This window comes from Eschrichtius robustus, chromosome 14 (genome assembly GCF_028021215.1).
Source record: "Eschrichtius robustus isolate mEscRob2 chromosome 14, mEscRob2.pri, whole genome shotgun sequence".
Lineage (NCBI taxonomy): Eukaryota > Metazoa > Chordata > Mammalia > Artiodactyla > Eschrichtiidae > Eschrichtius > Eschrichtius robustus.
The window spans coordinates 14,933,102-14,956,071 of NC_090837.1; the positions used below are offsets into that span (position 1 = coordinate 14,933,102).

At 52.1% G+C, this 22,970-nt stretch overlaps 1 protein-coding gene across 4 annotated transcripts in view; it reads left to right on the forward strand.

Annotated features, from left to right (window-relative positions):
- Window positions 1-227: 227 nt before the first annotated feature.
- Window positions 228-22,970, forward strand: part of RBM19 (RNA binding motif protein 19) — a 125,056-nt gene continuing 102,313 nt past the window's right edge. For all 4 annotated transcript variants that reach the window (XM_068563194.1, XM_068563195.1, XM_068563196.1 and 1 more), the window contains exons 1-16: window positions 228-371; window positions 2,539-2,721; window positions 3,100-3,225; window positions 3,408-3,446; window positions 3,728-3,920; window positions 5,129-5,337; window positions 6,960-7,040; window positions 11,779-11,857; window positions 12,767-12,838; window positions 13,839-14,042; window positions 15,408-15,538; window positions 16,367-16,488; window positions 16,927-17,023; window positions 18,589-18,699; window positions 20,902-21,102; window positions 22,366-22,495. In XM_068563194.1, coding sequence (XP_068419295.1) covers window positions 336-371; window positions 2,539-2,721; window positions 3,100-3,225; window positions 3,408-3,446; window positions 3,728-3,920; window positions 5,129-5,337; window positions 6,960-7,040; window positions 11,779-11,857; window positions 12,767-12,838; window positions 13,839-14,042; window positions 15,408-15,538; window positions 16,367-16,488; window positions 16,927-17,023; window positions 18,589-18,699; window positions 20,902-21,102; window positions 22,366-22,495 — 2,014 coding nt within the window. In that variant the 5' untranslated portion in view covers window positions 228-335. The remainder of the gene's footprint in view (window positions 372-2,538; window positions 2,722-3,099; window positions 3,226-3,407; window positions 3,447-3,727; window positions 3,921-5,128; window positions 5,338-6,959; window positions 7,041-11,778; window positions 11,858-12,766; window positions 12,839-13,838; window positions 14,043-15,407; window positions 15,539-16,366; window positions 16,489-16,926; window positions 17,024-18,588; window positions 18,700-20,901; window positions 21,103-22,365; window positions 22,496-22,970) is intronic.

The window sequence follows — 22,970 nt, forward strand, 5'->3', positions numbered from 1 at the left end:
TAAAATGCTGTTCTGCCTACGGGCAGTCCCCCGCCAATGTTAGGGACCACCGCCCCCTGGCGGCCTGGCCACTACGTTGGTCTCTCCAGGCACCGCCGAACAGCCTGCGCCTGCGCAGAATGCAAGCGCTCAGGCCCACCCCTTGGAGGGTGTAACTTCCTTGGGTTGCTCTCTTTGGCCGCGCCTACTTCCGGAGGGGGCGGGCTACGCCTGGAGCACGTGACTCGGTTCCGGCTTGCGGAAGATGGCGGCGCCCAGAGCGGTAGCGTGAAATTTGGTGGTGGTGGTAGTCGCAGGCCATTTGTGCTGGAATCAAAACAGTGGGACCGTGCGCCATGTCGCGACTGATCGTGAAGAACCTCCCAGATGGGGTGAGTACAGAGCCTGGGCTTGAGAATCTGAAATTGGGACCAGCTAGGAGCTGGAGGTTGGGAGGGAGGTGCCTGAGGAGAACTGAGGGGCTTTCGATCTCGGGCAGGATTCCCGGAGGATTCAGAGCCCGAAAGGGGCAGGCTTCTCGGCACATTCCCAGTTGACATTTGGGAGAGAGGGACAGTGCCTGCTCGGGGTTTCACAGCCGGCCCGATGGTACGTGATCCCAGCCGGACACCTCCTTCCCCGGGACGTGCCAGCCCCCACGCTGTGTCGAATGCCTTTGCTCCCACAGCCCTCTTGTCAGTCGCTGTTTTGGGTTGACTCGTGACTGGGTCAGACACTGCGCCTGTATCCCTCTCCCACTCGGGACACCGTCTGGGAGGAAAGTGGGGAGCAGTAGACTGAAGACCTGCGTTCCAGTTCCCACTCCCGCCTTTAGGGAAAGTAGGAATAAATAGTCTAAGAAAACTGAGTGAGTGTGCAGGGCTTTAAACCACTTACCGAGTAAGTGGGGAGGGGTGACCCAGTCATACTTGTCTCCGTCTAGAGTCCGCACAGAACCTGGCACGTGGTAGGTATCCAGTAAATACATGCTGAATAAATGAGTGAAGAAATAGTTGAACGTGTGGTGTCAGACGGTTAGTGCATTGTGCCCAAGTGGATCATCCGTATCTATTTCACTATGACTTTTCTTGGATAGAGAGGCCCCTACACGACTGGTGTGGCCAGTAAACTCATTCCCAAAATACAAAATGTGCCGTTTGGATGGCATGAGAGATCTTGTGTACTCCTTAGAAAGAGTGAGAACATAAAACCATTTCTGTTTCATTGTTGTGGTTTTTTTAACTTTACCTTTCCCCCCCCCCCCCCCGGCGGATGGGGGGGCACCTATCATACGATTTTTTAAATTCAGTATAAAACGAAAAGCACAGTGTTTTGTTCCATCCTATCCTCCATCTCTCTCCAGGAGTAACCATCTTTACGGCTTGCATCTCTTGACAAGTTCCTCATCTCAAAACCCTTAATGTAATTACATAGTAAGCTCTCAAAGCGTTAGCTACTACTACTACTGTTATTAACTCTTTCATTCATCAAACAAGACATGCAATGGTAAGAGACACAGCCATACTGAGAAGCAAAATGAGACGGTAGTTGAGAGGGGAAGGAAGGGCAGCCATGCTAAAATCCTCATCCATCAGAGTGAGGCATCAAGAGACGCTATCTGAAGCTGACGAATGGATCAATAATAGATATTTTTTAAGTGTACTATTTAGGATAAATGATGGAAGAATTAAAAACAATAAATAACAGGGTGGAGGGAAGGGATAGTTAGGGAGTTTAGGGTTGACATGTACACACTGCTATATTTAAAACGGATGACCAACAAGGACCTACCGTATAGCCCCGGGAACTCTGCTTAGTGTTATGTGGCAGCCTGGATGGGAGAGGAGTTTGGGGGAGAATGGATACATGCATATGTATGGCTGAGTCGTTTTGCTGTGCACCTGAGACTATCACAACATTGTTAATCAGCTATACTCTAATATAAAATAAAAAGTTTAAAAAAAACCAATAAATAACAGAGACTGGAAGGGAGGAATAGATGATGTAGGTTTCTTATCTTTCATAGTGGGAGTCAGCAGGTAGTCATTGGGTAAATAAGCCAAGAGATGAAAGTGAGAGCTCAGTATAGGGACATAGAGCCATGCTTATGAGGAGTCCTAAAAGCAAGCTATAAAGATGGATACTCCTTTCTACCACAATTAGCAGGCACTGTGTAGTTTACCATTTCCTTAGTTCACACATCATTGTGACAGGCATTTATTAGGTGTCTACTATGCCGCAGCCATGATGCTGGGCTGCTTATACGATAGGTCTCCTTAGCCTCCTAGCAGCCCACAGGATAGGAATATTTCAGTGCAGTCATTGTGAGTCTTGACTTCCTCATCAGTGAAGTGGGGAAGGGCCTTGCTCAAGGTCACACAGCGAGTAAGTGTTGGAGCCAGAGCTGGAACCGGGTCCAGCTGCAAAGCATGCTCTGCCACCGCCCCTTCTAAGGTCACCTCCGGGTAATCCCAGGGCCTCAGGTTCCCAGCCCTTTTTGTCCCCTTGGCTCTGAGGGCTCCCCGGCTCCCCCCCCTCATTGTCCCCCTTCCATCCTAGATGAAGGAGGAGCGTTTCCGGCAGCTGTTCACTGCCTTCGGCACACTGACAGACTGCAGCCTCAAGTTCACCAAAGACGGCAAGTTCCGCAAGTTCGGCTTCATCGGCTTCAAGTCCGAGGAAGAGGCCCAAACAGCGCTGAACCATTTCAACAAGAGTTTTATCGACATGTCCCGGATCACGGTGAGTGGGTGTGAATCTTGCCCTCTCCTGCCTGTCAACAGAGACCCACTGGCTCTTTCTCTCCACGCTCAAGTCCAAAGCCTGTCCCCTTCCGGACCGTGACATCTTTGGTCTTCCGCACTGTTCTCAAGCTCCCATGCTTGTGAATCCCCTGCAGCGTTTGCGGAAACAGTTTCCCCAGAGCTTCTGATTCCGTATGCTGGGGGAGGGGATGCAAGGATTTGCAGGTCTCGCAGGCTTACAGGTGATGGGGATGCTGCCGGTCCCAGGGTGAGCGGCACTGGTCTACATTATTCATCCACTCGCCCAGTCAGTGGCTGAATGGCCTGTGCCGGGCGTGGTGGCAGGTGTCATCATCCCCCTCTCTGTCCCTCGCAGGTGGAGTTCTGCAAGTCGTTTGGGGACCCGACAAAGCCCCGAGCCTGGAGCAAGCATGCCCAGAAAGCAAGCCAGTCCAAGCCACCTCCGAAAGACAAAGACTCCATCTCCCCAGAAACTAAGAAGGTGCATGCATGGTCACTCCTGGCCACATCCGGGTGTCAGCAGGGTGGTCACCCCGGGAAGGCAGGGGAGGGGGAGGGACCTGAGAATCCCTCTCGGATGCTTCCCGAAAGCAGCCCTCCCAGGGCAGTGCGTTTCCATCTCCTTTCATCGTGACCCTCACCACCTGTGCCTTCTGTTTTTAGGATGACAAGAAGAAAAAGGTAGCGGGTGAACTGGAGAAGGTGAGTCTGTCCTGGTGACAAGCGGAGGGCGGGCAGCGAGGGCGGGCCCGGCAGGCAGCGCCTTGCCGTGGCTGTGGCTCCTTCGTCTTTCTGTCTGATGAAGAGTCCACGCCACCCTCCCTGGGACTGACCCAGCTGGCCCCAGGGGTCCTCTAGAGACTGGGGGAAATGGCCTCGGAAGATGCGCTTACCCTCCGAAGAGTTAGCAAGGGTGAGCCCTGCCTGAGCCTTCTCTGCCCGTTCTGCCTTCTTCCCGCTTCCCTGCCGGCCGGCGCCTGCAGCTGAGGGAAGATAACGAGTTCCAGGAGTTCCTGTCGGTTCACCAGAAGCGGGCGCAGGCGGCCACCTGGGCGAACGATGTCCTGGACGTTGAGCCCTCGAAAGGGAAGAACAACTTGGCCAACGACTACCTGAACTTCGACTCCGACTCAGGGCAGGAGAGCGAGGAGGAGGGAGCCGGGGAGGCCCCGGAAGGTAAGGGTGTGCCCCCCCGCCCGAGTGCGCGCCCTGCAGCGCCCGGGCCTGTGAGCACGTGACCTGAGGCCCCTCTGCGCCGGGCCCAGGAGACAGCAAGTCAGACGCTGCCCTGTGGAGCTGTGATTATCCTGCGTGCGGGTACGTCGGCTTTGACCGATCCTGGTTCCTTATTCAGTCAGTTGATTACTCACTCAAATATTGATTGAGCACCAACTGTGTACCAGGCACTGCTTCAGGCATTGGGGATATAGGAGTGAGCAAAAGACAGGGAAGCCTGCCCCCGTGGAGGTGTCGCCCTGGTCGGGGAGAGAAACAATAAAGACATGGGTCTCCTATTTAGTATATGATATGAACGCGAGTGCTGCAGGGAGAAAGCAGGAAAGGGAGGAAAGTAGGAAAGGGGGACGGGAGAGTCACCAGGGAAGGCCTCTGAGGAGGTGGCCCTTGAGCAAAGGAGGTGAGGGAGTGAATCTCTGTCCTCAGAAAGGAGTCACGGTGTCATGGGGGGGCCGTATGGACCTGTGAGCGATTGTAGCTCAGAATGGTGAGTGCCGTGGTCGTGGGGCGGGAATCGACTTTGGTTAAAAGGTGAGGGAATGAATTTAACGCGAGTTTTATGGCTGGTAAAGTCTCTGTGCAAAGCTGGGATCCGAAGGACTCACTGGGAGTTGGTGGGACTCAGAAGGGATGGGGGGAGAGGAGGGGTTCCAGGCAGAGGGAACAGCACGGCAAAGGCGCAGAGGGAAGGAAAAACAGGAACTTGGAGGGGCGGGTTCCACATGGCTCAGGGTGGCTGCAGCAGTGGGAGCCGGCGGAGAGGCCAGTGAGCTCACCGGGCCCGACGAGGAGTTTGGGTTTCACCCTGAGAGCATCTGGGAGCCCCTGGTGTGTTTTGATCAAGGAGTGAGAGTCCTCTCTGTAGGCTCAAAAAAGTCACGCAGCCTCGCAGTTGGCGAGGCTGGTGAGGGAACCCCGAAGTTCTCAGCGTGTAGCACGGAAACTGTCAAAACTCCATCACTTTCTCCCCATTTGACGGTATTTATTCAAGGACCTACTGGGGACTGGCTGCTTGGCACGGGGCCCCTGGTCACCTCAGGCTTGGCACCTTACGTGCCACCCATCGGTCACACCCCCATGCTGTCTGCCCTCCAGCCCTCTCGTTTGCTCACACCCGTCACCGGCTCCCAACCTCTCCGGTTTTCCAGAGGAGGACAGCGGCCTCGAACCCAAGGCAGCCGTACGGAAGGAGCTGTCGGACATGGATTACCTGAAATCCAAGGTGGTGGAGGCCGAGTCGCCATCCTCAGGGGAGAGTGAAGACGAAGCCGTGAACTGCGAGGAGGGGAGCGAGGCCGAGGAAGAGGGTTCCTGCACCACCCCCGCCCAGCAGGACCGGGAGGCGGCCCGAGCCGAGGTGCGTGTGGATCGGGGTGAGCTTGGGAGCCTGGGGAGGGAGGAGGTCTGCTTGGCCCTCGCCCACGTTCCCTGCAGCCCCTTTGTCGGGGCCTGTAACATCGGGGAAAGACAGCTCAGCGGCCCAGAGACCTGCCTTCAGGTCTCGGTACTGCTGCTTGCTTGCTGTGTGACCCTGGGGAAGCATGTTCCCTCTCTGATTTTATTTCCTATCGCTAACGCAGAGGCTGCCTGCCCCTCTTGACTTGGCGGGGAGGGGGGCATAAATGAGCTGAAAAAGTATCCCAAGCATATTGTACTTTGTAGTTACTAGCAAGGTAGACAGGTGTGAGCCCGTAATCAACAATAACAGATGAAATTAATTGAGCACTTACTACATGTGAGGTTCAGTACCTGGCGTGTCATTTATCATTGAATCTCATGGGAATCTTGGGGGATGGGGATTCTTGTCCCCTTTTACAGGTGAGGAAACTGAGGCCCAGAGAAAGGAAGTGACTTGCTCAAGGTTTCGGCTGGGAAGTGGTGGGGTCAGCACCCAGACCCAGGTCTGCTGGGCTCTGGAGTCTAGATCATAAATGTGGGTGCTTCCTCTGGGGATGGCCGCCCCGTCTTCCACCCGGGGGTCCTCTCTGCTTAGGGAAGCTTCACACATCCTTTGGGTCTTCATTCCTTCATCTCCCTCCTCCTCTTTCTCCTTCCCCCTCCCTCCGTTCATTCTCTTTCCCTTCTAATTGCCACCTCCTGTCCTTTTCTCCTAGAGATGTATATTCTAAAGAGGTAGTCGAGTGTGGCTAAGTCAGGGAGCCGTGGGTTCAAATCCCAGCGCTGATGTGGAGTAGCCATGGGATGGGGTGAGGTGCTTCTCTTCGGGCCTCTGATCTTCATCTGAGGTGATGTGCAGCAGAGCACGGGTCTCTGTGTCCAGTTTCCAAAACCCCTGCATCTGGGTGCGCACTGGAAATCACAAGTTCCAGATTTCAGGGCGATACCCCATAACTTATCCAGGGCAGCACCCCGTAAAAGCACATGACTATTTCTGCAGTGAAGCTAGAAATGATTACTCATCTACTTGGGATAGACGTAAACCCTAAATTGTGACGTAACAGCTCAGAGCGGGCTTTGCCGGCAAATGAGTCCAAGTCAGGGCAGGTTTTGTTACCAAACGAATTAACCAGAAGATTAGGTTTTTCAGAGCTGTTTCGATTCTAAAACTACAGAAGACATCCCAAACCCTGTAAGATTGTTTCAAAGATTCGAGAGGACAGCTGTGTCTGCAAAGTGCTTCGTACAACATCTGGCACAGAATAAGCCCTAAATAAGTGGTAGCACGTGTCACCGTACCTCAGGGCTCCTTCCCAGGAGGTCTGCTCCTTCTGCGAGCAGGCCCCCAGCGAGCCGGCCTGTGCTTCCGGCCCTCATCTCAGGGGCACATGGAGGCTTGGCACCTCCTACCTCAGGCTCTGGCCAGACTCCACGTCCGTGGCAGGCACGATGCTTCCGGCATGGCCAGCTGGCCCTGGCGCCAGGGGCCTTGGAGCGTTCACTGCGACGCCCGGGTCGGCACCTCCTGCGGCTGCACCAGGGAGCTCACCGTGGCCGTTTCTGTTCTTTGCCATCACTCAGACCGAGAAACCAGCCAACCAGAAGGAACCCACCATCACCCACACCGTGAAGCTGCGGGGAGCCCCGTTCAACGTCACAGAGGTACGCGCCAGTAACGGGACGGGGTGAGGAGCCCCCGGGGAGCGGGAGACAAGGGCGAGGGTCCCAGGAGGCTCTGCCGCACGGGAGCTTCAGGATCAGTTGGGGACTTCAGCTGGAGGGGACTGGGGGCCAGAAAGACTGATACATAGGATCTTGGGCATCGTCAAGGTCAGGAAACAGGGCCGGCTATATTGAGACCAAGAAGGAGTGGTCTCACTCACCAGTCATCTATGCTAGGGGTGGGTAAACTTTTTCTGCTAAAAAATTTAAAAAGGACCAGCTAGTAAATACTCAAGGCTTTGTGATCAGTATGGTCTCTGTTAACGACTACTCAACCCTGCTGTCGTAGCACAGAGGCAGCCCGAGGCGAGAGGTGGCCAAATAGGCCTGGCCGGGTGCCAATAAAACTTTATTTACAGAAGCAGGCAGCGGGCCACGTTTGGCCTGCGTACTGTAGTCTGCTGACTCTGGGTCTACACAGGAGAGAACACTTTGTCAATTTCCCTCCTCATGAAAGTAGTAGAAGTTCAGCATAGGAAATGTTTTTTACTGTAGCTAAATAACAAGAAGTAAAAATTACCTATCACTCTATAAATTGCCAACCAAACTGTGTTGAGAGAGAAGTGCTAACCAGATGGGGTACCAGGCTGCACGGCTAATTACCTACAGGTCTGATTACTACAGGAGTAAAGACTGTCCCAGGCAAACTGGGGCAAGCTCCCCTCAGTCCCCCACGTCTATATCCCATACACTGACAACCACTAATAAATTCTGAGTATATCTTCTTAGACATCTGTTTCTTTGTATAGAAACGTTGACCTGTGTTTTTCTTTTTCTTTTTTTCAATTAATTAATTTATTTATTTTTGGTTGTGTTGGGTCTTCGTTGCTGCGCCTGGGCTTTCTCTAGTTGCGGCGAGCGGGGGCTACTTTTCGTTGTGGTGGGCGGGCTTCTCCTTGAGGTGGCTTCTCTTGTTGTGGAGCACGGGCTTTAGGCGCGTGGGCTTCAGTAGTTGTGGCACGCGGGCTCAGTAGTCGTGGCACGCGGGCTCAGTAGTCGTGGCTCGCAGGCCCTAGGGCGCAGGCTCAGTAGTTGTAGCACACAGGCTTAGTTGCTCCGCGGCATGTGGAAATCTTCCCAGACCAGGGCTTGACCTGTGTCCCCTACGTTGGCAGGCAGATTCTTAATCACTGCACCACCAGGGAAGTCCTGTGTCTTTTCTTTTTAAAAAGCAATCCTACAATAGGAACTATTTTGAAACTCTTTTCCTCCCTCATCACGTTATGTCATAAATATCTTTGAATATTGAATATTCTGCTACAGCATCATTTTTCACATTGCGTGCTATTCTTTACTCTGGACACACTGTGTTACACTCACCCAACCTCCTCAGTTGAGACATAGGGATTGTTTCCAGTCTTCTGCTGATTTGAATAATAATGCAGTCAGCGCATTTCTTGAGATCAGAGGTCAACAGATGTTTTTCTATCAACATCATTTAGTGCATATTTTAGGCTTTGTGAGCTATATGGTCTCCTTTGCACTTTTTTTTTTTTTTTTTTTTGATGATCCTTGGAAAATGTAAAAACCATCCTTAGCTTGCAGGCCGTGGGCAGTATTTGGCCTGTGGGCTATCGTTTGCCAACCCTTGCTCCAGATAAGTACTGTACACAAGCACATGCATGCATTCAGTACATTTTTAAGGCTTTGATACAGAGTGCCAGTTGCCCTCTGGAAGCCTGGCCAGTTTATACTCCCTTAGCAGAGAATGAGAGTGCCCATTTTTGTGAACCCTGGGTATTAATCTTTATCAACTTGACAGGTCAAAATGGCATTTTATTTTGATTTATATTTTAAATTATTAGTGAGATCAATCATTCTTTCACGTTTGTATATCATGTGTGTATCCTCTTTTGGAAAGTGCCTGATTATATTTTATGCCCTTTTTTTCTCAAAGTACTCACCTTTTTTGAGCCTGTATATTTGCTAATTACTTTTTTAAGTAAAACTTAATCAGATTTCGGAGTAACAAGCATTTGGGTTCTACTGGACTATCTGAATTGTCTGCTAATTTAGAGTCAGAGTTCTGTCAGTACCAACCATGCAGAAAATCATGTGCTTCAGTGGGGACAGGGGACATTAGATGGACTTTTGCAAATAAATACACAAAAAATGGTCACTTCTTTCCTCTCCACAAATGGTAAGAGAAAATGTAATGGAAAAAAAGATTACTTTTATGAAAGAGAAAGAAAAGAAGGAAGGAAGGGAAGGAAGGGAAGGAAGAAAAGAAAAGGCAGTCTACTTCTAGATATTCTAATGAAAATTATGTATTGGGGGCTTTATAGGTATTCTAATAAAGGTTTTATAGGTTCTATATAAAGAAAGTGTTCAATTCCACTGAGGGATTTAAAAGAATGCTTACGTAAATGTAAAGCCGTACATTCTTAGAAAGTAAAAATGCCAATTCCTCCCTAATTAGTGAATGAATGAATAAATTCAGTGGGTTCACAGAGTTTCGTCAGGATTGGGGGGGTGGGGGTGGGATCCCGGAGAGCAGCTGGGAACATCCTGTGGGAATAGACCCTTCCCCTGCAAGATGTTGAAACATGTTTTGAAGCTACAGTAATTAAAACAGTTTGGTTCAGGTGAAGTTGTTGACAGGTTAATGGAATAGAATCGAATTCAGAAATAGACTCACATGTATAAGCATCTAGTTTAGGATAGGGTGTCTCATATCAATGAAGAGAAGAGAGATTTTTCTATAAATAGTAATGGGACAACCAGTTAACTTTTGTGAAGAAAAAAAAAAGGTGGAGCCCAGCCTTACTCCTCATAGCAAGCTAAATTTCAAAGGCATCAAGGATTTAAGTTAAAAAACTGAGACAATAAAAGTTCTAGGAGAAAGCATTGAATTTACTTGTAATCTTGGAATGAAGAATGCCTTTCTGTATTCAGTATCCTGTAATAAACCGTAATGGAAAGGTACGTGTATACATACACATATATACATGTATGTACACACATATATGCGTCTACACGTACATATATATACACACACATAACTGAATTGCTTTTCTGTACACCAGAAACTAACACAACATTGTAAATCAACTATACTTCAATTAAAAGAAAAAAAAGAATGCCTTTCTAAGCAGTTTGCAGAACTTGGTAGTCATAAGAAAAAGATGGATTAATTGACTAGATAACATTTAAAACTTCTCTAAGGCAACTTTTTGTCATAAAGTCAAAAGACAAACAACAGACATGTATAACACAAACAACAGACAAAACCTGCTTCTTTAATTTACAAATAGGTAAGTAGATATTGGGACCTACATATGACCCAATAGAAAAGTGGACAAAAGATAAGAGGTATTCTAAGAGAAAGAATTCGAATGGCTGGGAAATATGCCTGAGTTCACTCATAATTAAAGAAATACAGATCAAAACAGGAAGGTTACACTTTTGCAGAAATTTTTTAAGTTCAGTAATAAATTGTTTCACGCACTGTTGGGGGAAGTGTGTGGTGAAGCCTTTTGGAAGGCAATCTGGAAGCATCAGTCAGAATTTAAAATATACGTACGTACCTTTGACCTAGCAATTACCTTGCTGGGAATTTGCACTACAGGCGAATCAGCCAGGTACACCAAGAGGTCAGTGCAAGAATGTTCACTGCCGCATTTTCTAATTCTTATTTTATTTATAAATTAATGTATTAATTTGTGTCATTTTATTTATAAAAACAGAAAACTGGAAACAACCTCTACGCTATATCACTAGAGAAGTGGTTAAATTAGTGGGTCTCAGCTGGGGACAGCCCCCCCCCCCCCAATCAGGGAACACGTGGCCCTGTCTGGAGTGCCAACAAGAGTGATCTGGGCCTTGCAGTTACGACCATTTTTGTTTTCTTCTTGGGACTTTTCAGCATTTGCTAAATTTTGTACTCTGTGTGTTTGCACATGTTTGTTTGTTTTTTTTGTTTTTTTGTTTTTTTGTTTTTTTATTTATTTATTTTTGCTGTGTTGGGTCTTCGTTTCTGTGCGAGGGCTTTCTCTAGTTGCGGCAAGTGGGGGCCACTCTTCATCGCGGTGCGCGGGCCTCTCACTATCGCGGCCTCTCTGGCTGCGGAGCACAGGCTCCAGATGCGCAGGCTCAGTAGTTGTGGCTCACGGGCCTAGCTGCTCCGCGGCATGTGGGATCTTCCCAGACCAGGGCTCGAACCCATGTCCTCTGCATTGGCAGGCAGATTCTCAACCACTGCGCCACCTGGGAAGCCCCTGCACATGTTTTAAAAAGAGTTTAAATCACCCTCACGTCCAAAAAATAGAGAAGTAGTTAAGAAAATCGGGAGCCATGTACAACGGTACTCTATGTGTATCATCCCCATGAAGTAATGTGGACAAATAATCATGCTTTGATGAGACGTGAAAAAAGCTGGATTTAACCCCAATTAAGTAAAAAGGTACTTAGGAAAAAAAAGATCAGAAGCAATACCTTAAAATACTAATGGTGCCATTACTGTTCTATATTTACATTCCTTGTTTCTTCTCCAACTTAAAAACAAATTTCTTTTCCAAGGCGGTTTTAATTTACGATGGAGAAGATGTGTATAATTTAGAGGAAAGAGAGAGACTACAAAAGATGAAACACTTCGGTGTCCTTTCTCAATTCAGAAATTTGACCCATGTTTCTTTATTCGGTTTGCACTTTTGGGAAAAAACTTTTCATCTCCTCACAGAAAAATGTCATGGAGTTCCTGGCACCCCTGAAACCGGTGGCCATTCGAATAGTGAGAAACGCCCATGGAAACAAAACAGGTGAGGTCTGGGCTGTTCCGAGGGGGCTGGAGAGGCAGATGCTGGAGCTGGAAGGTTGGGGCAGTTGAACTGTGGAGATGTTTGGAGGGCAACTACTTTTTTCCTATTTGTGGTCCCCACTTCTGTGGATGTGGACAGGGGTCTGCCTCTTGTCCCCTGCCGCTGGCAGCCTAGTAGGAGGTTTTCACCTGTGCAGGCAGGGCCCGGCCCCCAGGCCTGGGGGCTCAGCACTGACTGCGGCCTTTAGCCCAGATGCGGGGGCCCACTGGGGGCTCAAAGCAAGGGGAGGCCGTGATCGGATTCAGGATGGTCCCCTGGCTGGTGAGGGAAGGGTCCAGGGGCAGGTGGGCTGGGTGGGGGCTTTTGCAGTCCCCCAGGGGAGGGTCTTGTGATAGAGACCAAAACCCATGGGCTTTGGCGCAGGTTACGGCACTGCCACGCGTTAGCTGTGTGTCCGTGCGCACGTCACTTAACTCCTCTAGGAAAGTGGGGAGGCGAGGCCTCTTGTGTTTAGGGAAGACTCCACGTGCTCGTCTGTGCAAGTCAGGGCCGCGGGCACTGACGGGCAGTCACCGTGGAGGTGGCCCCTTGGTGCCGAGCTGGGTTGCAGCACTGCAACCACAGGCATTTGTCCAGAGAAGGTCACGGAGCAGGCACTGGTCAGGACAGGGTGAGGCTGGGAGGGAGGCCAAGGCCGTCCCGCTTCGGAACGCTTCCTACAAAGGGAGATTTGCCTGGGGGGCATCAGGGAGTGTCTGTATTTTGGAGATTGGGCGAAAAGTACAGGTTTTCCTCCCACTTTCTGCTCAGATTCCCCCAAACACCTAGCGCAGTGTGGGTGTTCCTCCGTGACTCCCACGATTGTCTGCAGGGCCTGCAGACCTTACCTTTGTCGTGGTCCTTTCACAGGGTACGTCTTTGTGGATTTCAGCAGTGAAGAGGAAGTGAGGAAAGCTCTGAAATGCAACAGGGAATACATGGGTAAGGATGCCGGGCGGTCCCACGCCGCGTGGTGGCAGGGGTTCGTTCATTCAGTTACTCTGTAAGGTTATATTGAGGGCCTGCTGTGTGCCTGCCGGGCGCTGCCCTGGGCACGGAGGATACAGCCGTGAGCAGAACAGACCAAAGCCGCCACCCTCCTGGGGCAGAGATTAGGCTAAGTTTCCTGTAGAGGAAACTTGGAGAGGGGAGAGACAGGTGGTAACCAGAGGGGCTGTGCTCTGGACAAATGCAGGAGAGGGTCGGGATTGGAGGAGGCGCATTTTAAACAGGATCGTGTCAGCTTGGGCCACACTAAGCTGGCGACACTGGAACAAAAGCCAGAGGGGTAGAGGGAGCCAGCTCTGGCTTTGTGGGGCGGAGCCGTTCCAGTACAGGGAACAGCAAGTACAGGGTCTGGAGTTGGGAGGTCACCTGAACAAGATATCCAAGGACGTGCTCTTTGGCCTGTCCCTGGTATGGACAGGTGATTCAGGTCCAGCCATTGACCCCTTGTGAAGACACAAGTTCTGTTAGGGAAGAGGAGAAACCTAAGCAGTCTTGCTAGCAAGTCAGGTGGTAGGTATTTATTGAGCGCCTACTGTGTGCATGTGGAGGTGATGGTGGTGGTCGTGGTCTAATCAGGTGCCCGGGGCAACGCATGGACATAGTTCAGCGGCAGCCCAAGGTGGCTCTTCAGGGTTGGGCTGTCACATGAGGTGATTCCCAGGGCAGTGCCAGGGGCCGTGCCCTGGAATTGGGAGGATGCAGCCCCATGGACCAGGCGGCCCAGGCAGCCTCCCCCCTGGGCTGAAGCTGAGCTCGCAGGATGAGTGAGATTGAGGCCCGGCACTGGCTGGGGCCGCCACCCTGGTTAACAGAGCCTGGTGTCTGGCGCTGTCACCAGCCACCTTCACCATGGCTTCCAGAAGGCAGCAACAAAATCTGGAAGCTGGCAGGTTCCAGGCCTCCCCTGGGGCCCTGACTGCCTCTCCTTGTGCAGGTGGACGCTACATCGAGGTGTTTAGGGAAAAGAACGTTCCCGCAGCCAAGGCGCCCCCAGAGAATAGCGCCAAACCCTGGCAAGGCCGGACACTCGGGGAGCATGAAGAGGAAGAGGACCTGGCCGACTCTGGGAGGCTCTTTGTGCGAAACCTGCCCTACACCAGCTCCGAGGAAGACCTGGAGAAGCTCTTCTCCAAATACGGTAGGGACGTGGCCTCCGGCTCACCACAGGCACCTGCAGCGGGTGGTCCGAGTCCCCATCTGCCTCCTGCAGCTCTTGACCTTGGGCTAATGACGTCCCCCTCTGGCCTCAGTTTTCTCATCCATAAAATGGGCCTCGCCATCTCTGAGCTGCTGTGAAGATTCAGACAGTGTGTAGACAGCGGAACTCGAAGTCCTAGATGGCATCACAGGCACCTTTCGTGGTCTGAACCCAGACTCCCTTAGCTCTCACTCGCTAAACTCAGAACTGACGGGGTTTGGGTGCAGTTTTCTGAGATGTCCCTGGTATCTGAACCCTTGCTCTGGTCTTGGAAGCCCACTCACTGTGTGTGTTGATATGAAGTGCTCCCCAGTCTGAACTCTGCTGTCTAAATAATCTTGCTCTCCAGATCCAAATGCGTTTGCTAGTGAGGGCCATTTTCATTGTTGTCGTGGTTGCTAGCATTATTTTGCAGGACACGGACTTGAAGGCCTGTAGTTCAGCTTGGCACACGGGGCTGTGCTTGTTTGTAAGGTCGTGGTTGTTGAAGAGAAGGAAGTTAGGGCTCAGAATGGCGGGGCGAGGTCTAGATGCTCTTAAGATCCCCCGGAGCGTCTGCCCGCTTCTCTTCGGAGACCAGCTGTGGGTTGCAGGGGATCCGAGCTCGGTCGAGTGCTTGTCTTCCGGACAAGGAGGCCCTGAGTAGGATTCCGCGATCAGGCAAATTGGTGTCACCTCCTGGCCTGCTGTCCTGCTGCCAGATCCTCCCGCACAGGCTGGTGCCCTGGTTTACATGGCAGGGCTGGGCAGCACTGGAAAGGGGGTCGTCAATAGACTCGAAGTATCCATCCGGGAAGATAAAGCCCGGGAAGGAGGACTTGGTCACACCCTGGTGTTCAGAGTGGAAGGTGTGTACTTTAATGTGAGCATCATGATAATATCCCAGCAGACACTTCTGTGGCCCTACGTCACCAGCAGGTACTGTTTAGGACATGACACGTATTAGTGCGTTTAACCCTCCCCGCCGTCCTCCGAGCTGGGTATTCTTAACGATACCATTTTACAGGTGAGAAGCCTGAGGCCTGTAAAGCCCTGTGGCTTGCCCGAGGCCACACGTATAGTATGTGATGAAGGCAGGGTCCAGGCCAGACACCTCTGCTCTCAGAAGAGACACACGAAGTGTTGTGGAAGGACACCCTGACCCATGAGGGGGTCTCAGGGCAGCCCCTTGCCACCTTCTGTCCTGGGCCAAGTGGCAGCAGCAGCTCCACGCTCTCCCTGGTTAAAACCCATCGCTTGACTAGTGCCCAGAATTTTCTCACCCAGCTCTGGCCTGCAGGACACTGACACCCTTCCTACCCTCAGGTCCCCTGTCTGAGCTGCATTACCCCATCGACAGCCTGACCAAGAAGCCTAAGGGCTTTGCCTTCGTCACCTTCATGTTCCCGGAGCACGCCGTGAAGGCCTACGCGGAGGTGGATGGGCAGGTGTTCCAGGTGATGGCCCGCGGGGTGGCGGGCGGCTGCCGGGCCCGGGTGATGGGGGGAGGCTGTGGGCGTGTGCGTGTGCGTGTGCGTGTGCGCGCAGGCAGGAAACCGCACCCATGCTTCCAGGGAAGCACACCTGATGCACGTGAAGCCGCCTCCTGATCCGAGCTGCCTCCACGGGGCAGGGTCTGCTCTGTCCTGTTCACCGATCTATCGTTAGCCCCTAGAGGAGCACCTGGCCCACAGTGGGCCCTTAAAAAGTGTCTGTGGATTAAATGAACTTGCTCTCTCAAAATACCACTTGGAAGAGGAAGGAGTAAGGAAAGAAAGAGTTTTGACCCAGTCCTTGAAATGGCCACAGTAGAATGTAAGAAACGCTTCTTTCTTCCAAATAACATGCTTAGCACACAAGCCGAAGCCCCAGGCTGCCTCGCCTCCCTTTCCTGTTCATTCGTTCATTCATTCATTCATTCATGATTTATTGATCCCCTGTGGCTGCAGGCTGAACCCGGCTCCTGCCCTCGTGGAGCTCACACTCTCACGGGGACAGAGTCGGGTGGGGAGCCCTGCAGGTGTTACTTACAAACCGACCAGCGTCCTCTGTGAAGCTTTGTCAAGTGGCCCCCGTCACAAAGTCAGGCCCCTGTGCCACATGGCCAGGCCCCCGTTCTGGGTTCAGGGCGGCCTCGTGGGCATCCTGCCCGAGGCCCCCGTCTTGCGACAAGGTTCTCAGTGCTGGGTCCAGCCCCCTCGTGGAGAGACCGACGTACCCGGGGCAGGATGTAGAAGCGCCTGCCCCCTTCCTATCTTTACCCCCTTCCCCTTGTCCTCCTCCAGGGCAGGATGCTCCACGTGTTACCATCCACCATCAAGAAGGAGGCCAGCGAGGACGCAGACACCCCAGGATCATCGTCTTACAAGAAGAAGAAAGAGTCAAAAGACAAAGCCAACAGCTCCAGGTCCATACCTGCCTCTGACCCAGGCTTTGGCTGCCCTCGCCCCTCCTTTCCTAGCCGCCAGGGTACCCTGACTCCTCATGGTGGCTTTAGCCCCTCATCCATAACTTTGCTGAGCCTCAGTTTCCTCATCTGCAAAATGGGAAGGATCAGTGGTGCCTCACTTTTGTGGTGTCATAAGGATTGAGTCAATGTAAGCAAAGTGCTTGGTCCCTGGTGCCGAGTAAGCGCTTGACAGACGTTAGGGCTTATTAGTATCATCGTGGCTCTTGTTGTCTTCAGGCCCTGGTACTTGGCCCACGCCAAGTAAGATGGGGGAGGAGGAGGCTTCGGGGACTTAGGAAGGCAGGCCCACAAGCTCGTTTCTTACAGGCTTTGCATCTGAAAAAAATTGCCCCCATTCAGCCATGGTCTGACCTCTCTGTTCTACCTCTGACTCAGCTCTCACAACTGGAACACGCTGTTCATGGGCCCGAATGCAGTGGCCGACGCCATCGCCCAGAAGTACAGCGCCACCAAGAGTCAAGTGTTTGACCACGTGAGTGGGCACCCTGTCTGATGTGCCCCCGGCTCTGGGCAGGGGAGGGGGCGGGATCGGGCTGGGGTTGTCCACCAGCTTGTCCTCTGGGGCCTACCCCGTGGAAGCGTCCACCCTGCCCTGGCTTCTCGTGGGCGAGCGTGGAGCCACATGGAGAAAGTAACTGACGATGAGCACTTAGCCTGCGGTGCTCCTCTCTCGCCCCACTTCCCAGATGAGGAAATCGAGGCCCAGGGACACAAAGGCGCTTGCCCAGGGTCACACACCTGGAAAGAGGCGGAGGTGGGGTGACCCCAGGTCAACCCGAATCCACCGCCCTCGCTCTGAACCACTCCTCAAAGGTGGTCCCACCCACTTCCTGGGCCCAGCCAGCCCAGGTCTTTGAGATGAGCACAGGGTAGGTCGTAGGTCTCTGACCCTCCCCCTCTCCCAAGTCTAACCTTGTTCCTTCCGACCTTCCCCCTCCGTCCATTTGGCTTCTCCAGATCACATACCTTCTTTTAAATGCTGTGTCTCCAGTTAGACCGTGGCCAAGTTCATCTTTGGCAAAACCTGGGAGTGTGTTTTTCAGCCAGCAGGCAAAGGATATCCATAGATTTGATCCATAAACTCACTGGCCATCGTCATTTACTGCCCCTGCCCCTTCCCCATGCTGAAGGTCAGCGCTGTCCCCCAGAAATAGAACGCGAGCCCCACGCAGAATTGTAAATGTCCAAGTGGCCACATTTTTAAAAAGCAAAAAGGAACAGGCAAAGTTAATTTTCAAAGTTAATTTTTCAGAATAGAATCTATTCTATTAGTTCCATATGGCCAAGATATTATTATTTCATTATCCACAATATAAAAAAATGACAAGCTGTCTTGCGTTGCTTTCTTTTCCCTCACTGAGTGTTTACATTCAGTGCGTGTCTTACACTGGGTTCAGACGCGCCGCGTCTCAGGTGCCCAGTGGCTGAGCTCGTGGGCACCGTGTTGGCCGCACAGCTCCGGACCTCAGCCAGTCGGGAGGGGCTGCAGCTGGTTCAGATCCCACCAGCGCCCTGAGCACTGCGAAGAGAGCAGGGCCCTAAAGGGAAACAGTCCTGCTCTTCTAGAGCCTTCCAGCAGAGGAAGACACTAGCTCATTAACAAAGGTGCCGCATGTTGGTGTGATGGCTTGAAGAAGGCTTAAGCTGAGTGAGGGGACAGGGTGTGAGAGCGAGGCAGGCTGCTCAGGGGTGCGACATTCTAACAGAAATTGAATGGAGGGCAGAGGTGAGCGCACAGAAGCCCTCAGGTGGGAATGAACTTGGCATGAGACCCTTACATACGACTGGAGGGGAGGGAGCAGGCGGGAGAGGGGGGAGGGGAAGCTGGAGGTGAGGCGTGGGGTTCTTGATTCACCCTGACAGACGCAGAACCCAGAGCCGTCAAGCCGGAGTGGGTGTCCACGGGGGGAGCATCCGCGGGGGCATCCACGGGGTCCAGCTCCGTGCAAGCCTCCTCCTCAGGCTGTTGGGAGATGGGACAGCTGACCCGTCACCTGCCCGACAGCCGACAGGGCATCTTCCCTTTCCCTCCCGCAGGAGACCAAGGGCAGCGTGGCCGTGCGCGTGGCGCTGGGAGAGACCCAGCTCGTCCAAGAGGTGCGGCGCTTCCTCCTCGACAATGGGGTCAGTCTGGACTCCTTCAGCCAGGTGAGTGCCCACTGCTCAGCCCAGCGAGCCGCTCAGGGCTCGGGCCGCCCCGCCCCTGGAGAGCCGGGGGCGGAGTCTTACATCAGCGGACATGTGGATGGGTGGGAGGGTCAGGCCTTTCAAAGATGATTATCATTAACTTTTGCAACTGTCGCTTAAGAAAGAAAGAAAGGTCATCAGCTCAGACTCGTGGCCCATCGGAATGGTGTCCCTCGGGGGCTGTAAGCAAGAGTTTCTCTACACAGGACGGGGTGGGGGGGGGGGCGGCCCTAAGCATCCTGTTCCCCGACCTAGCACCTTACTAAGAGCACCTGTTATCTGTTTCGGGATTGAGACCTTTCTTGAATCACATAGGGGAAGGTTCCTCCACGTGCTTATTCCTTACGAGGTAGAAGTTCTTAGGTGTCTGGATGATGAAGTCTTGGAGGGCCCGCTGAGAACACCTGACATCCTCTCCTTCGTTTTGCAGACTGGGAACCTGAGGCCCAGAGAGTGGGGAAGGGACTTAAAGATCAGACAGTGAGTCTGTGGCAGGAGCCTGGACTCAATCTCAGGGCTTCTGACCCCCAAACCACTGTTTCCTCAGCCTCACCAAATCTGAAGAGTTTCACCTTAAAAGAACGGTTAGGATACATGCACCCCAATGTTCATTGCAGCACTATTTACAATAGCCAAGACATGGAAGCAACCTAAGTGTCCATCGACAGAGGAATGGATAAAGAAGATGTAGTACATATTTACAATGGAATATTACTCAGTCATAAAAAAAAGAATGAAATAATGCCATTTGCAGCAATAGGGATGGGCCTAGAGATGATCATACTAAGTGAAGTAAGTCAGATAGAGAAAGACAAATATCATATGATATCACTTATATGTGGAATCTAAAAAAAAAAAAAAAACTTATTTACAAAACAGAAGCAGACTCACAGACTTTGAAAACAAACTTATGGTTACCAAAGGTTAAATGTGAGGGAGAGGGATAAATTAGGAGTTTGGGATTAACAAATACACATCACTATATATAAAATAGATAATCAGCAAGGACCTACTGTATAGCACAGGGAACTCCACTCAGTATTCTGTAATAACCTATATGGGAAAAGAATGTGAAAAAGAATGGATATATGTATATGTATAAATGAATCACTGCTGAACACCTGAAACTAACACAACATTGTAAATTAACAATACTCCAACGTAAAATAAAACTAAAGAAAATAAAGAAATAAAACTGAGGCCCAGAGGGAAAGCACTTGACCCAAGGTTTCAAATTAGATCGGTGGCCAGGTTGAGACTCGTACCCAGATATGGCCTGTGCCTGGAATTCTCCCGTTAATTTTTTTTGGCTCTTTTATGCTCCATCCAACATGCTTTCATAATAAAATAAGTGCTAACGTTAGCAGTTGCTAAGCAGCGTGCCTATGTCAACCCTTTTGATTGACTCCTTTCCTGGGACGACCCATGAAATAGGTGCCGTGTCCTCATGTCAGGTGAGGGGGCTGAATGCATTTCAAGTGCATTTCTCAAGGCCATATATCTGGTGTCTTGGTTTGGGTTCTTCCAAAAGCTGACTGAGACAAAGATTCAAGCGCAAGTAGTTCACCGGACAGAAAACACGCGAGAAGGGACGAGGGGCGGGGGGAGGCCAGCACAGGGCATGCTCGTCCCAGTCAGTGCCACTGGTAGAGCAGTGGGCTGGCACTTTCCGTGGGGGACACCGCCCAACTCGGAGTTGTCCCACCCAAAGGACAGGGGACACGCCAACTCCTGAGAGCCACGGGCAGCTCCCACGGGGTGTTAACTTCTCACGTGTGGCGTCAGGTGTTCTGCAGATCCGGGAAAAGACCCCTAGCACAGAGATGCAGGTCCCGACCCTGGGCTGGAACGTTCTGCAAGGTCCAGCGAGGGCTGTGGTTGGGCGCTGTCAGAATTTGCCTCGGCTCAGTAGTGGAGGGGCCGGGATTTGACCTGGGGGGTCCAGCTCCAGAGCCCTCTCCCTCATCCAGTCCTCGGGGCCGCCTCTCATCCACAGGGTGGCGCGCCCGAGAGGGTGGGGTCTCCTGGACCTGCTTCCTAAGGGCCTGGTACCCGAGGTCCCACGTGGCCGCCTGGTCCAGAGTCACCCACCGATCAGTACTGGCGTTGGGGGTCAGTGACCCTCCTTTCCATCGTCCCACGTGAGCTGTCCCCTCCCTGCAGGCCGCCGCTGAGCGAAGCAAGACCGTGATCCTGGCGAAGAACCTCCCGGCCGGCACCCTGGCGGCCGAGTTGCAGGAGACCTTTGGCCGCTTCGGCAGCCTGGGCCGCGTGCTGCTGCCAGAGGGCGGTGTCACGGCCATCGTGGAGTTCCTGGAGCCGCTGGAGGCCCGCAAGGCCTTCCGACACCTGGCCTACTCCAAGGTAGGGCCGCCCGAGCCCCGCTTCAGGGACAGGACGGAGGGAGCTGACGGGCGGACAGTCTTGGCATAGACCTGGCATGTGCGAGCACGTGCTGGAAACCACCCATGTCTGTCGGGATTGTGAGTGTCACCCCGCCCCTGGGAGCACCTCTGGACGGGGGAGTGTGAGGGGCAGGCTCAAGACATCCCCCGGAAAGCCTGCCTTGGTTCCCTGCCGATTCTGGCTTTCCTCAGCTTTCCATTCCCCCATGACTTTGAACCATCATCCTTGGCGCTTTGGATTTCTTATACCTACAATTAGTTGAAAGTCAATTCTGTAGGTGGGCTACCTCCTGATTCTTGGTCACAAGGAAGAAAAAGTTATATGTGTTAGTGTATTCCTTTCTGTGGCTGCCATAACAAGTTACTACCAAGTTAGTGGCTTAAAAGAAGAGAAATGTGTTCTCTCACAGTTCTGGGGGTCTGAAGTCTAAAATCAAGGTGTCCAAGGGCCATTCTCCCTTCAAAGGCTCTTGTGGGTGGGGGGAGGGATCTTTCCTTGCCTCTTCCCGTGCCTGGTGGCTCCAGGTGTCCCTTGGCTCGTGGCCGCATCGCTCCAGTCTCTGCCTCTGTCCACATGGCCTTCTTTTCTCCATCTCAAATCTTCCCTCTGCTTTTCTCGTACATGGACGCTTGTCACTGGATTTAGGGCCCACCCAGATAATCCAGAATGATCTCATCTCAGGATCTTTTATTTAATGACATTTGCAGAGGCCTTTTTTCCAAATAAGGCCACATTCACAGCTTCTGGGAGTTGGGACGTGGACATATCATTTGAAGGGCCACCATGCAACCCACTGCAAGTAGCTTCTCTTTATCAAGGACTTTAATGCTTTGCTGACTGTTTGTCAGTGTCTTGTTTATCCTTCTTTTAAAAAAAAAAACCTCTCTGCACGTACGTATGTGTATACTCACTGCCTGTGAGTGTACGTATGCGGAGGGAGAGAAAGCACGGTTGGTGTCCGGCGGCCCCGTTGCACTTCCTCCAGGAGGGCTGCCCTGTATCAGTGATTCTGCTCCCCCGTCCCACGCCCTGTCCACACTCTTGATTAGAGAAAGCACAGGGGGATGCAGACGTATTCAGTGACAGCAGACGCTCCAGCTTCTCACCTGAACCCTGAGCTGCAGCAAGGGGAGCAGGCAGCACCTAGAGTTCTGTACTCTGAGCCTCAGGCTCTTGGTCTGTGTCGTGGACTGAGTCCCTCCCCCGCCCCTGTCTCTGCAGTTCCACCACGTCCCCCTGTATCTGGAGTGGGCTCCAGTGGGCATCTTTTCCAGCCCAGCCTCACAGAAGGAAGAACCCCGAGATGCACCAGCAGAGCCGGCCGGAAAGGACAGGATGGAGCCAGAAACAGGTAAGAGCTGGGTCTGAGATCTGGATGTCCTGGGGCAGCAGGCAGGGGAAGGACGGAGCGCTAGGGGGCAGCACTAAATTGTTTATCAGGTGTTTCTTTTAAAGTTCTGTATTCATCCTGAGACTGGTGGGTCCCCGTCTCTTGGATTTTATAGGCATGTAAAATGTCCTCAAAAAAAAATAAGAGCATGAAAATTCTGGATACAGCATAAGGTAGCCGACTATCTTGGCTTATCAAGTATAGGTTGTGAAAGGAAAAATTAAAAAACCCACTAGAATCTATTAATAGGGATTCGGAACAGAGCAAGAGAAAATAGCCTTCTGGCTCGTATTGATACATCCGCCAGGATGGATGAGCAGGGCTGTTGGAGATGTTTGTTCTCCGGGGTCCCTGGGATGGTATGGCGCCCTCTGGTGTCCAGTGACTGCAAAGGCAGGAAAAGGAAGGGAGGCGGGGACCCAACCCTCAACTGATG